Source organism: Corvus brachyrhynchos, unplaced genomic scaffold, assembly GCF_000691975.1.
Source record: "Corvus brachyrhynchos isolate BGI_N302 unplaced genomic scaffold, ASM69197v1 scaffold59, whole genome shotgun sequence".
Classification (NCBI taxonomy): domain Eukaryota; kingdom Metazoa; phylum Chordata; class Aves; order Passeriformes; family Corvidae; genus Corvus; species Corvus brachyrhynchos.
This window is the reverse complement of record NW_008246054.1, coordinates 6,485,209-6,499,580: the sequence shown is the minus strand read 5'-3', so window position 1 is coordinate 6,499,580 and position 14,372 is coordinate 6,485,209. Positions and strand designations below refer to the sequence as shown.

The 14,372-nt window shown below is 50.3% G+C and overlaps 1 protein-coding gene across 1 annotated transcript in view; it reads right to left on the bottom strand.

Annotated features, from left to right (window-relative positions):
* MEGF9 (multiple EGF like domains 9) overlaps positions 1–9,473 on the bottom strand; it is a gene marked incomplete at its 5' end in the record, with an annotated part of 27,406 nt that extends 17,933 nt beyond the window's left edge. Inside the window, one exon of the mRNA XM_017745427.1 lies at positions 9,259–9,473. Coding sequence (XP_017600916.1) covers positions 9,259–9,473 — 215 coding nt within the window. The remainder of the gene's footprint in view (positions 1–9,258) is intronic.
* Between the last annotated feature and the right edge of the window lie 4,899 nt (positions 9,474–14,372).

Sequence of the window (14,372 nt, the reverse complement as noted above, 5' to 3'; positions counted from 1 at the left end):
GCCCACATGGTGGCAGTGGGGCCAGCAGCAAAAACACGGCGAGCGATTCCCCCATGCGGAACCCAGACGAGATCAACCTCGGTGCTGCGGGATGCTGCAAGAATCTTTGAATTAGTGAAAACTGGTTTGCAATGGTACCTATGGGCAGCAGTTTTTCTTTAGATAGAGAAGAGGAGGAAGTAAAGACATGTAAGAGAACAACATGGCGGCACCAAGGTCAGTGGAAAAACGGGGAGGAGGTGCTCCAGCCATCAGGGCCAAAATTCTTCTCAAGCTGTGGTGAGGACCACGGCGAAACAAACTGTCCCCCTGTAATCCATGAAGTCCATGGGGGATGCAGAGATCCATTCACAGCCCGTGGGAAAAGTGCTCATGCTGGAGCAGGTGGATGCCAGAGAAAGCTGTAATCCAGTGGGAAACCCAAATAGAGAGAAAGAGGGCCCTTGCTTCCAAACTAGAGCAGCCTATCCTTAAAAGACTGCACCCCGTGGATGAGTGACCCATGCCACAACAGTTTTGGGAAGACTGTTTGTCCATGGGAGGGACTCACGTTGCAACAATATTGACAGGACTGCTGCTCGTGAGATTGGAGCCACACTAGAGAAGTTCACAGAGAGCTGACTCACATAGGAGGGACCCCATGGCACAGCAGAGGAAAGACTCCTCTCCCTGAACGAACAGGAGAAAGATCTCAGGTGATGAACTTACCAAAACCCCCATGCCCTGTCTCCCTGCGCTGTCGTGGGAAAGAGGGAGAGGCTGGGGGGGAAAAGAGGTGTTTTAAAGGCTTGTTTTACTTCTCATTATCCTCCTCTGACTCTTAATAATAAATTTACCTTATACCTTTAAATTTGAACCGGTTTTGCCCTTAGCCTTTCCTCCCAGTCCTTATCTCAACTCATGAGCCCTTCATTATTTTTTTTTCCCACTGTAGTAGAAGGTGAGCAAACAGCTTTTGTGGATGCCTGGTGTTTGGCCAGTGTCAAAGCATGACACCCAGGGACTGCTTGGCCATGTCAGACCCAGCCAAAGCAGCACAGCACCAAGCTCTTGTGCCTTTATTTTCAGAACATATGAGATTGGTAAGATTTTGGGGTAGAGTCAGAGAGGAGGGAGCTTACATGGGTCTCAAACCAGGGCATGCCCTGCAGATGAGCCATGCAAAACCTACAACAAGAGTTTTGCCAAATACACTTACTGTCTTCACCTTGAAGCACAGAGCACACACCTCCACCCTGCACAGCTCAGCATCTCCCCAGCCCCGCCCCAGGAGAGCTGGGGAGGGGCACACTGCCCTGAGAAAGAGGAAAGTGAGTGCTACACCAGCTCGTCCCTGGGCATCTCCAGGTGACATCTCCAGCTTCAACTGTGCCCTGTCCCTTTTCCCTTGGAAACCCCCAATGACAGCAGTGCCCATCACTCATCCCTGGAGGTGTCCCTGGAACAGGCACAATTAACAGTAGTGACAGCACTCTGTATGAATTAGGGAAATCACGTTGAACTACGAACATCTGTAAAACAAACCCCATGAAAAGGCTTTGTCACACTTTGATGGGATAAAACAAAAGGATTCTGCACAAGATTAGGAGGATTCAGAAGAGATGTCTCTAAAAATGGTGCGTTCCTCCAGCGAGCCAGGCTCCTTTAGTGCTGATTTCCTGTGATATTTGACAGCAGACAGGGGATTAATCTCTCTTACACTTTCCTGGGCAATGTGGAAAAGTTAACATTTGAAATCTAAATGCTGCAAGACACTTTGGTGGGAAAACCAATGCTGTTAACACACAGAATCACAGAATCATTCAGGTGGAAAAGGCCTCCAAGATCATCGAGTCCAACTTTTGACTGATCATCACCAGAGCACTGAGTGCCATGTCCGATTTGTTGAACACCTCCCGGGATGGGGACTCTACCACCTCCCTGGGCAGTCCCTTCAAATGCTTCACAACCCTTTCCATGAAAAAATTCTTCTGATGTCCAACCTAACCTCCCCTGCTGCAGCTTGAGGCCATGTCCTCTCATCCTGAGGATACCAAGAACCCTCACAGCCCACATGCTGACTTTTCTGTGGGTCAATTATTGGAATATCAGCATGTGGGGAAGGGGAGAGCAGGAAAAAGCCCCACACTGGGTTTCTCCTCCCTGCTCCCTCAGCTCAACCCAAAGCCACTGGCGGCCGAGGTGGCTCTGTGGGAGAGTCAGGGGGGCCAGGGCCAAGCCCTGCACCGGGCGCCTGCTCTGAGCCCCTTTGTGGAGGGCACAAGAAGCGGAGCTTTATGGGGGCCAACACTGGGCCATTGTGTGCCACATTCCTCGCTCCGTGCTGGGGGACGGCAGCTGTTTGTAGGGCAGCTCTCGACGGAGCAGGGACACTTCACAGCTCTGAAAGGCCACTCTGTAAATGTCAGAGGGCCACCTTGTCTGGCCATCGCCACCTCCGCAGCCCCAGCTCCCCCATGAGGGAAAGCCAGGAATCTCCAGCCAGGACTGTGGAAAGTGAGGAATCTCCAGCCTGTGCAGTCTCCTCCAGGGAAGGAAGGAAGCAAAGGAAAGTCTACATTGACCCCGGGGAGGGAGGTTGGATGGGGTCCTCTACAGTTCCATGAGCAAAAGCCTCCACTCACTGCAAAATCAACCTCAGCTGGCGGGTCCTGGTTTCCCAGAGTAACCGCTGGGAATCATGGCAGTGCAGGGATGGGACAGGGAACCTCAATGCAGAGAAGGACATATCAATGGGGATGGCAGGGAGATGGGGCTGGTCCCCACTGAACACATCAGTTTTGCCCAAAGTGGTCCCTCCATCCTCCAGACCTCTGTTGGTGCCTCTGCTCAGACAGCAAAAGGAGACTAAGGGTACAAGCAGTGCCTGAAGTACACACTGGGCACCACCCCCCAACCAGAATTTAGCCACAAAAGCTTAAACAGTTGAGCCAGTATTTCTTTTTGAGGGCAGTCAGTGTTTGCCAGAGCAGCAAAGTTTGCAATAGACAACACAGGAATGGCAAAGCCTGCTGGAAGATCCACAAAATAACAGGATTTCTGAGAAGCCATAATTACCATAGGAGAGATGATAACAATCCACCTTTCCCTGCTGCTGTGTCCAGTCACTCATTCATTTCCCAGTCCTGTCTGCAACTGAATAAAAATGGGTTCAGGTACCTTTACCTTTTTGGGGGGGGAGAGAGGAGGAGAACTGATCAGATGTAAAGGATGTGAGAGGCTGGAATAGGGGAGAGATTTAGATAATTAAAGCATGCAGAAAAATAGTCTTTAACACGGTATTCTTCTGCTTTTCTGAGGTTCATATGTAATAATTTCCACTACAAAACAAGATCTGTTCTCTGCAGAGTGATGCTGACAAGGCATTACTGGGAGATAATGAGCCACTGGTTGTGCTCATCCGATCTATAAAAGGGAGAGCAGTCTTTTTAAAGGGAAAAGGGGGGTTTGTCTGGTTATGGGGGTTTTTTAAAGCACAAGTCCTTGAGGATTTCAGCTCCCAAGATCACATCTCCAAAGGGGAGCAGTGCCTGATGTGGTTTACTGGACTGCTAAAATACAGCAGAATGGAGAGACACATCCCACGCAAAGAAGAGACATTTCAGAAGTGTGATGACACTCTGCAGACAGACAATGAAGATTTTATCTATGCAAAACAAGAACTCCATCACTTCCCCCAAATAACCTCCAGGGTCTGGGATGGCCAGCAGCCCTGCAGGCTGGTGAAGCTCCACAAAAACCTTGAATTTCAATGGACCTGCATTTCCTGACCACTAAAACAACCCCACCGAATTCTGCCTCACATGAGATATGTCCAGACTGCCACACCAGGCTGCCTCCCCCAGTCTCTTTGCATCTTTCCACATCCCACCAGCTCCCCAATCCCAGTGTGTGGCTCTCCCTGCCCAGCTTCCCAAGCTCCCTCAGAACCTCCAGCACTTATTCAAAGGCCTCAACAAAGCACTTTGTCCAGTGCTGCTGACCTTACCCTCACCAGCCAGGCTCTTGCAAATCCCCACGAGTTGGGGTCACAAGATCAGCCTCTCCACATAGAATCCCACCACAAAGGCAGCACACAGGGATGGCCACTGCCCTCCCTGCTCAGCCTCGCAGCATCCCTGCTCCAGGGGACAGCCATGTACAGATGCTCCCAGGGACGCTCTGCCTTCATTCTTTTTAATATGAACACAAAGCCTGAGGTCCCCTTGAGGGGGGAAAAGCATGTCTGAATTAACACTTGGGCATTTATATGTGTGTGTTAGTATTTTTTTTCACTGGAAATGAGTGACGGGAGCGCTCTCTCACAAGACTTATGCCAAGCCTGCAGCACAAGCCATGCAGGAGTTAGGATCACAGGGCTGTCTCTGTAGCCAGCAGTAAGGAAAGGCTGCTGGATCAGCAAAGGAGCAGAGCACTACACCCTTGGGCATAGGGTTTCAGCCCACAGCAACCAAAGAAGACCAGACATCACCTCCAAGCTGTCTGCTGGAGCTTCTGCTTCCCACTGCCCTTCTACTTGTGGGGAAACTGAGGCAAGGGCAGAGGCAGCAACTTAAATTGATCCACAGACCCCTGTTGAACAGGCACTAGGGACAATGGCAGCATATATGTATGTTTAGTTTAGAGCTTTTTAAGGGAACTGGAAAAACGTAACCCAGTTTAGATGGTTAACCTGGGTTTAGGTAAACCATATGGCAAAGCCATGTCAGGGAAGGCTTAGGCTGGATACCAGGAAAAGGTCCCTCCCCCAGAGGGTGTTGAGCACTGGAAAAGGCTCCCCAGGGAATGGTCACAGCCCTAAGGCTGCCAGAGCTCCAGAAGCATTTGGACAATGCTCTCAGGCACAGGGTGGGATTGTTGGGGTGTCTGTGCAGGGCCAGGAGCTGGACTGGAGGATCCCTGTAGGTCCCTTCCAGCTCAGAATACTCTGTGATCCTCAAAACACCCCACAGCAGCCACAGCTCTCCTCTTGTTCACTGGCACAGGTACTGGTGCATTACTTTTCTTCCCTAGAACCAGGACAAGTTTAAAAACACAAAACCTCCTAGGGAAACAGGGAATTGAGGGCTGAACCCTTCTGCCTGGCAGCAGCATCTCATAGCAGCATCTCTGCTTCACAGCTCCACTCCCCCATTCACATCCCAAACCCACAGGAGCACCCACACAGGGACAGCTGCTCGTGGGCTAAACATGCTGCCTCCATGGCTGCAGGAAAGGAAAAGCCACAGACACCCAAGTGCTGGGCTAGGAAAAGTTGGGATAAACACCTCACAGGAGGTAAATCAAGGTCAACCCTCCTGCAGATGAGCTGGGTCACACTGGGCTGCCCAGGGCCAGCGTTTGCAGTCCCACGTGGGGATGGGCAGTGCTGCCAGCAAGGTAAAAATAAACCAAAAACTGCCGAGTCATCTGCTGTCTCCTGCTCCCCAGGAGGGGGATGCTGCCTCATCCAGGCTGGCTTCATCCTGCCTGCAGTCCTGGTCCTTCAAATCACTCAGCCAGAGGACAGGTTTACATGGAGAATTAGCTCAGTGTGTGTTGGAAGAGCTGTGCCTGCACAGCTCCTCACACCAGGGCATGAGGGCTGCAGACCTAAAAGCTTCCTCAAACCAAGCCTCTTTCTTTCCCCTCACCCTCTTCATCCCAGGGCTGCTGTTCTGGCTCACCCTGCCATGACTCAGCTGGGGACATGGGTGGCACTTTGGGCAAAGCTGCACAGGGTGCAGAGGACCAGAAACACTGTGAAGAGCCCCAGTGCTCCCACTGCTGCCCTGGCTATTGGCACTGGAGACCACCAACCCCAGCCCACTCCTGCTGCCTCTGCCTTGGCTCCCTGCCCAGCCTTAAGGGAGCAAGAGATGAGAGTTCAGGCACAGGACTCTGCTCACATGAAGGAAAAAAGGAAAAATAATTGTACAGGGGTGCAAGGCTAGGAGATGTGGGCTGGCCAGCCTGGGCATGGTGACCTTCTCCAGCAGCACTGATCACCTTCAGTCCTCCACCAGGCTGGGAGGTTCTGGTTTCCTCAGAGGACACACAGCACAGCCTTCAACTCAAGGGGCCCAAAAGATGGTGAGAGATGCAGCTGGTGGGGGCAGCTCTTGGCTGAGGCTACATCAGCATGGGCTGAGGCTGCTACCAGGCACCCTCCCCACTCTGTCACTGTCCCAGAGCTCTGCAGCAGGAACACAGCCCTTCCAGCTCAGCCCGTGCACCCACATGAGTCACCGTCCTCATTCTCCACTACTCTGACCTTGACCACGGCCCTTGAAACTTCAGCTTCTTTCTCCACCCTTCCTCTATGGACTGTGAACACTTCCAGGCCACAGCTATCTTTAGCAAGCATCTGCACAGCATCCAACCCAAAGAAATGTGGTTTTTTCTGAGGTTTCTAGGCGTTAACCGCAGCAGGGACAATTTACTCCCCCTCTCCAAGATGTGTCAGCCCTCTCTGAGCAGCTCAAGATTCCATCCAGCCCCACAGCAAGCTCCAGCTTGAGCCACACACAGCTTTTCATCTAACAAAAAAACCACCCAAACCAGGGCACAGAAATCCTCTACCATCCCACAGGGGGATCTGTGTGGATCTTCCTAGATAATCAAATTTAAACCACCACCAAAACAGACCTTTGATTAGCAGCCATGGAGCCCATTCATAGCGACAGCATGTCAGGTCAATGTTCACTCCCAAAATCAACTCTGTGCCTTGGGAAAGGGAATTTTTTAATTTTTATTTGATGGTCTGCATTTGAGGTCTAGTTAATAAGCAGGGGACTTGGGTTGCCATCTGGCCAGCCCGAGAGTGTGCCGAGAAATAATACTAATAATCATCCTATGATTAAAAGGCACTTTTACAAAAGCCTGTGTGAGCTGACTGAAACCTAAGAGGCATCTTTGTGTGCCCTGAGGGCTCAGCCTTCGGGTACTTTGCCCCTCCAATCAGCCACCCTTAAAAAGGGTCAGAGTCCAAAATCTCTGCTGCTGTTTCACCCGGAGCCCCATTGGAACAGCTTTCCTCTGAAGCCCTACACAGGAATTCACTTGTGCAAGTCAAGCTGGGCTGGTGCTTTATTAAATAAATAAATAGTACAGCTTACAGGATTTTCCATGTCAACAAAACAGTAGCTGGTTGCTGGTATTGGGCAATGCCTGCGTGCCTCATCCCGAGCAGAGACTGCCCGAGGGACACGCACTGCTCCTCCAGGGACTCCTCAGCAGCCACCCAGGGCTTCCAGCAAGACAGCCAAAAATCCCATTCCAGGATTCACACACACATTTCCCTGCAATGCACAAGAGGCTCTCCCACCCATCAGGACAGATCCCACTGCAGGGATGCACCCCATCCCTGGTGCCTGCCCCTACCCATCCCAACTGCAGACAGGCAGGAGCTGTGCCCAGCCCTGGTGCCCACTCTAACACAACAGAAACAAGGGGAGCATCTGCCCTTGCTGGGATTTGTGTCCCACTCCATTTTCCAATACACATCACTGCCCATCTTGCAGCCATTCTGATGCCTCCAGCCCTACAACACAGACAACTGACCTATTTTCCTCGTTTTGAACACCCAGGGGTCATCTCCATCTGCAGCAAACCCCTCTGAGCCAGGAAGAGAAACAGAGCGATCTCTGTTAGCAACATCCCCCCTCCCCAAATCTCCCTCCACATCTTGCCCTGTGCTGTCTCTTCTAAATGTCTGAGAATGAGCATCTCCCACATCCCTCAAGGCTGTGAAATGGTGCTGAGGAGAGGCTGGGGAGGTCCCTGCTGTTTCTGGCTCCACCTCCACCTTATTCTCCTTCACAACTCAGAGTATCCCACCTGAAGCTCCCAAGGGCATTCCTTGGCTCGCCCCATGCAGTGAGACATGGGGAGACACCACACATGTCCATACTTCACCCACTGCCCAGTGACTCAGAGCTGGGGCAAGAATGCTCCCTTCCAGTTAACCCAGTTGCTCCAGCAACTGCTTTCCCTCTTCTCCCAGCTCTTAAAGATAAGATTTGCCCCATCTGCCTTTCTGCCCAATTTGCCGTTATAGTAGATCTGACCAAAATCACACTTTCCATTCTGTGGCAAACCCTGGTGATTCCAGCCACATCTTCCCATACCTAAAGCAACCACTGAAGAAAAAAAAAAAAAAAAAAAAAGTGGAAAAACTTCACACTTTCCACCCCCAAGAATCACTCTTTTAGTAAGAAGGTCACTCTCCTCAATTGGAGCGTTACTTTTAAGTTCCCAATTGTCAGAGCTTATGCAAGCAGAAAAATGCAGCATTGAAACAGAAAGGAAGGACATCAACAGAGGGTTTGGGCATTTGGGAAAAGATAATATATAAAGTAATTACAGGCAGCATGTCCCTGCAGAGCATTTTGACTCTGACTCAGCTCCTGCCCTGGCAGGGAACTGCAGGTGGCTGAGCCCAGACCAAACCCTAGAAGACAATAAGGCAGCAGGAGCCTGGGAAGGCTGGAAGCTGCTGCAGGGTGGTTGCTGAGGTCTCCTCCAAGGAGAGACTTTGAAACTTGCTGTCCCCATGAGCACAAGCTGGAGACCCAATGGGTCAGGCTGCTGCTCAGTCTGATCTTGCATGAATAGAGATCCCCTCAACTCAGCCACAGATCTCTAATGGCTGACGGATCACCGCTTGGAAAATAACTGCATGCCAGCTTTTACAAGGCAAGATGGGGTGGGTGAGGTGAAATGAAGAGGAACACATTCATTATACAAGAGCTCCAAGCATCAGCTCTGGTGACTGTAAACACCAGGCAAGGCAGGAGCCGACTCTGCTGTTGGGCTGCCGCTTCCACCCCAATGCTCAGCAAGGGCAGAGCACAAAGCTTTGCCTGCCTCTGGCAGAAAACCTATCCCTTTGGAAAATAAACCTCTGCAAAGCCCCCATGCTCCACCCCAGCCTCCACTTCCCTCCCAGCTCAGGCGCGAAGGCAGCCCTGCCCGACAGGTACTAACAGATGCACAAGGCATTAGGAGAGGTTCTGCTTCCATGCGACTCTGAAACACAAGTCAACTCCCTTGGGGGCTGCCAGGGCTTTTGCCACAGCCACGATATTTTTATAATTGAGCTCTTGAAAGATGAAGAATAATCTTCATGAATTGTTATACGATCAGCTTCCTTCCTGCTTATTTTTTTTCTTTTAAACACCAGCACAGATGACAAGACCCACTCTTGCCCCAAACCCAAAACACACCAAATTCCGACACCTTGCGCACAGACCCCCGGGGATGCCTGGCATTACTCACTGGTCACACTGGTCACTGGTGGCTCCGGTGGGACTGCAGCCGCAGGGCTGGCACCGCTGGCTGCCCTGCTCGGGGAAGAAGCCGCGGGCACAGCTGTGGCACTGCGGCCCCGTGTAGCCTGCCAGGCAGTGGCACTGCCCCGTCGTGCGGTTGCATTCGATGCTGCCCACGGAGCTGCAGTTGCACAGGTCTCCTGCAAGGGCAAGAGAAACAGAGCAATGGAATCACAGAACTGCAGAATGGTTTGCGTTGGAAGGGGCCTTAAAGCCCATCTCATTCCAACCTCCCTGCTGTGGGATGAGACACCTTCCAGGTTGCTCCAAGCCCCGTCTAACCTGGCCTGACACTTCCAGGGATGTGGCAACCACAGGTTCTCTGAGCAACCCGTGCCAGGGCCTCACCACTCCCGTTGCATACCCCCATCATCACTGTAAGGATGATTTTTGCTTTGAAATGTTGAGATGATAGGAAGAAAACCACATTGGGAGCACCCTGGGGTTTGAAACACAGCAGTTCATCCTTGAAGTCTCTCCAAAGAAGAGCTACAAGGTTACAGGTATAACTACCTAAAATACATCTATACATAGCTGTATACAATGTCTTTATGTATATACACACACCTATCCACCCTCATGGTTGTCTGACTCCAGGAGCTGACAAGCACTAACTGTGTAATATCAGGATTAAATCAGCAACAGGTTACAAAATCATTAATTCTAAGAGCCTCCATTCCACACCACTGGAACACCCCTGATTTACCACAGAACACACACTGACGCAACAAACTGGCAGCAGCATCTCCCACTCCTGGAAAAGGGATACAGAATCTCCTGAAAATCTGCCCCCAAGGGGGCACCAAGCACATGAAAATGACTTTAAAAGCTGTGGTAGAGCTGAAGGCAGGACAAAGACCTCCACCACCTAAAACACACCACCTTCAGCCCTGTGGTGAGAGCAGATGGCTCTGGGGACCCAAACATGGTCTTTGGGGACACTCCATATTTCCAGGGGTGCCGGAAAGCATGCACTGAACAGCTGCTTTTTTAAGAGAGAAGCAAATCTTTTGATCAAGTGATGAATTCCCAGTCCCCCTGCACGTTATTTCTCATAATACTTTAAAGCCCCAAATGCACTGAAGAGAACAGCCTCTCCCTGGCAATTTGTTTCTGCCAAGAGCTTTATCTCTGTTCTTTCATTGCAAAATATTTAGTGCCTTAATAATTTAAAGTCTTTTTCTGCCAAGACTGAATTATAAACAAGGATTATTTGCAGAAATAGTGCATAAAGCATTGGGGGCTTTACACAACTGCTGGTGTTTGTTATTGCCTGAGAAGAGCCAGTGTTCAGGGCACTTCAGGGAGAGGGGAGAGGCCAGGTCCCCATCCCAAGAAAACTTAACTTAAAGCTCTTTTCCTTGTCATCCACGTTCTTCTAACATACAAAGAAATGTGAGTTATTTAGCTTTATTACTCCATCCTAGGATCCCCACAGAAGCCGTGTTGTCCCTGTACATACACCTGTGAAATTGCACCTAAATTTTCTTCAATCCAAACTATCAAATAGGACAAACACCTCAAGATCTGCAATTATCCACTTCAGCAGCCACTTCACATAACGAACTAAATTCCCAGCTCAATTATCCAAGCAGAACCATATCAATTTGGGCACTTGGGCTTCTCCCTGCCACCAGAACAGAAGCCACAAAAACTTGTTGAGCAAAAGCACTTCGGAGTTTGTCAAACACACATCAAAACAAATTTCCCTCACGTGTGGTGCCATTACACCTGCCAGACTTGATTAAGGAAAGAAAACAAGCATCGTGTCTGTTCTAACAGCATGGGAGGCACTGACAGGGCAGGCCCCACACAGGGGGATGAGCTACTCCATGTGGAAACCACCCTTGTGCTCCAGAAGCATCAAAGCCAGAGCCACCACCAGCTGCATGAGACCATCCTGACACTCCCTATGGATGACTGGATGAGGAGGGCAGGAGTGGGGTAGTGCTTGAGGATGGTCCCCATTGGCATGATCGAGCTCTGCCCCATCACTTATGCTCCAGCAGGATGGCAGCACTTTGAACAGGAATCTGACTTTGTAGCACTCACTGCTCTCCATCTGATGCTCCAGCCCATCAAAATTGCCCCAACTCAGGTTGGGCTCCACCTCAGCTGCCAAATTCAACAGCAACACAGACACCACTGCAATGCCAGTTCCCCAGGAAAGAGAGAAATGCTGCAATAATCCAAAATAACACTGGCAAAAGCAGTTTTTGCTTAGGAGGCTGGTGGAACCTGGTTCTGCTGGTGATGGGGGCAGGAGCTGAGACTGTCTGCTGTGAAATCACCCCGAGTGCATGATAATGCAACAGGACAGATCCAGAAGTTGTCTCCCAAAAGGGCTGATTCCTTGAAGACCCTACCTCCCCCAACCACCCCAGAGATCTTTAGGGAGGGATGGTGGTCCCAGGCAGGGGAACAGCATCACACATGATACCTGCCCACCCCGAATGCACCCAGCCCAGCTCACACATGGATGCAGCCCCAAGATGCCCCGGAGCTGTGTAGGTTGGGCAGTGGAGGAGATTCAGACAGCAGCACTGAAGTCTGGACTCCATCATCTGGCACAGTGTCGAGGTCAAGGGCTGACACAAGGATGTACCAGACTATGAAAATCCCAGGCCTAATTTAAAGGACACTTTGTTGTCCCCACGGCAGCTGGGTTACAGAAGGCGTGAATGGTCCTCAGCCAGAACGGGAACGTGATAATGAACATCTGCCCTGGACTCCAGGAACACAGCAAAGAGGATGAGCACTACAGAAGAAAATTAGGGAACATCGTCCTGGCTTCTGGCCAGAGCCTGGGTTTTTGGAGACTTTATTCAGTTTTCTCAAGCCAATGTTTTGCTTTTGAAGATAACCTTCCAAAACACCTCACTGACAGCTTTTGTGAGGGCAAAGGAATGAACAGGGTGGATGAACCCCAGGGCTGTCCCACTCCAGACTGCACAGTCATGGTTGGAGGATTGTGTTGAGGTTGGGATAACACCATCGGCAAAGGAGCTAAGGGCAAAGACCTCTCAGGGATGAGGCAGTGATCCAAGCTCTGACTCTTCCCAGTTTGCTATCCTGACTCACCCTTGCTCTGCCTCAGTTTTCCCATCTCAGGGTGTTCCCCTGCCCCCCAGCGCCTCCAAGCCCTGCTCATCTCTGCCTGTTCCCCATTGCTAAACCATCGAGGTCCCCCTTCCTTCCCCACAAAGCACTACACAACAGCTCAAAGCACAGGAAAAAAACCCACCTCTGCTTGTGGAGGGACTGACAGGCTTTAATTAAATAACAGCCTAATGACGTTTTGAGGTCCAAGAATAGAAGCACCATAAATATGTGTGTCACTGCCACGTTACCCCTCAAACAAAATAACCAAACACCTCTCCATTCAGGAATAATATTTCACCTTCACTGGTTGTTGCTTAGAGGAAGGTGGAGTGGAAGGAAAGGTTCCTAGTTTGGGAAGCAAGGGGCACACTGCTGTATGGAGACAGATTTAATACCCAATTTCAGTTAGCCCCAGCCTCAAACTGAGTAATTTCTAGTATGCAAAAGCCATAGGTTACCAATAAACTGGAGAAGAGATGTTTTATATTGCATTGGATCCACACCATGGCTGTAAATAGCACTGACACAACCAAGAACCTCCAGGTCTGAGGGTGCCCTGTGACCCCTCAGTGTGGCCAGCTGAGGCTCAGTGCCAGTTCCCCAGCCCACCCCTGATAAAGATCTCAGCCTCCAAATCCCATCCCAGTGCAAACCCCAACTCTGCAAATCCCAGCAACATTCCAGCCTGCGCCAGATCCATCAAGAGCCCGCACCCCTTCATCTCCCATCCCCTCCTAGTACTTAAACAAGGCTTGTTCTGATGTAAAAACCCTTCCTCAAATTATTTTTTTCACATCCTTTCAGCTTTGCAGTGTTTTAAGTCTTCACACATATTATAAGTGTGATTCCTCCTCCTTTCCAAGCCACTTAATGAATGAATAATTTAAAAAACAGGTGAAATATTTACAAGGGCTAAAGAAGCCAATACTGTGAAAGGCACGAAGGTCTCTGTGAAACCACATTAGCTGGGGACATCCTGAACCAGTGCAATTCCTGAATGAATTCACCTACTCCCTGGGAGCCAGTGTGGAAAACCCAAGATGTAAGCTTTTGGTTATAAGAACATGCAGCTGTAAGAGCAAGCTGTGAAGGCCCCCAGATGCTATTTACTGTCCTGCTGCAAAAGCATCCTCAAGGAGATGGACATTTTCTGTTCTCTAGACTAGATGAAGGGGAAAAAAAACAACACATTTCTAACCTGGAGGTACTGTTGGGTTTTTGGGAGCCAGAGATGCAGCCCCAGTGTGGCACCTGCAGCTCTGAAGCCAACACAGCCCAGTAAGAACCTCACCTCCCAAATACTCCCTAGATATCCCACTGGATTTAAACCACTGCACACAACACCATCCCACACCTGGAAAGGCTTTGGTTTTGTATTAATTTAGCAGTTTTCCCCCTTCCCCAGACTTCATTCCCAAATTCAAGCCCTACTTTCTCTCCCATTTCCCCTTCTCAATCCCTCTCCAGGCACCATTCTTGACAAGACAGGAATAAAGGGATCAGGCAGCAGGTTTAAAAATCTATCCAAGGTCATTTCCTTTCCCCTTGTAATTAAATTGTGGAACTCATTGTCAGGGGATGTTCTGGCTGCCAGAAATACCTATGGCTTCAAAGCAGGACTGGAAAAGCTCACAGAGGACAGGTCCACTGGTGGCTGTTAAACACAGGGATCTGGAGGAAGCATCCTGATAGGAAAGGCCCTGAAACTCTGTCCAGAAAAGTCAGGATTATGCCCTGCCCTCTTGGCAACTTCTTCTGGCCTTTCTTGGGTGGGTGAAGCTTTGCTCTGAGCCAGCCTGGCAGTTCTATTTTCTCCTTGTTTCCACTGCTCAGGGATGGTGGCAGCTCCAGTCCTTCCCCCAAACACACAAATCCCCCTTAAAGAGTTAGACACTGCTCTTTCCACCGGGAATTTTTCCTTATTACAGCCAAAGGCACAGCTGTGCTACACCATTGCTC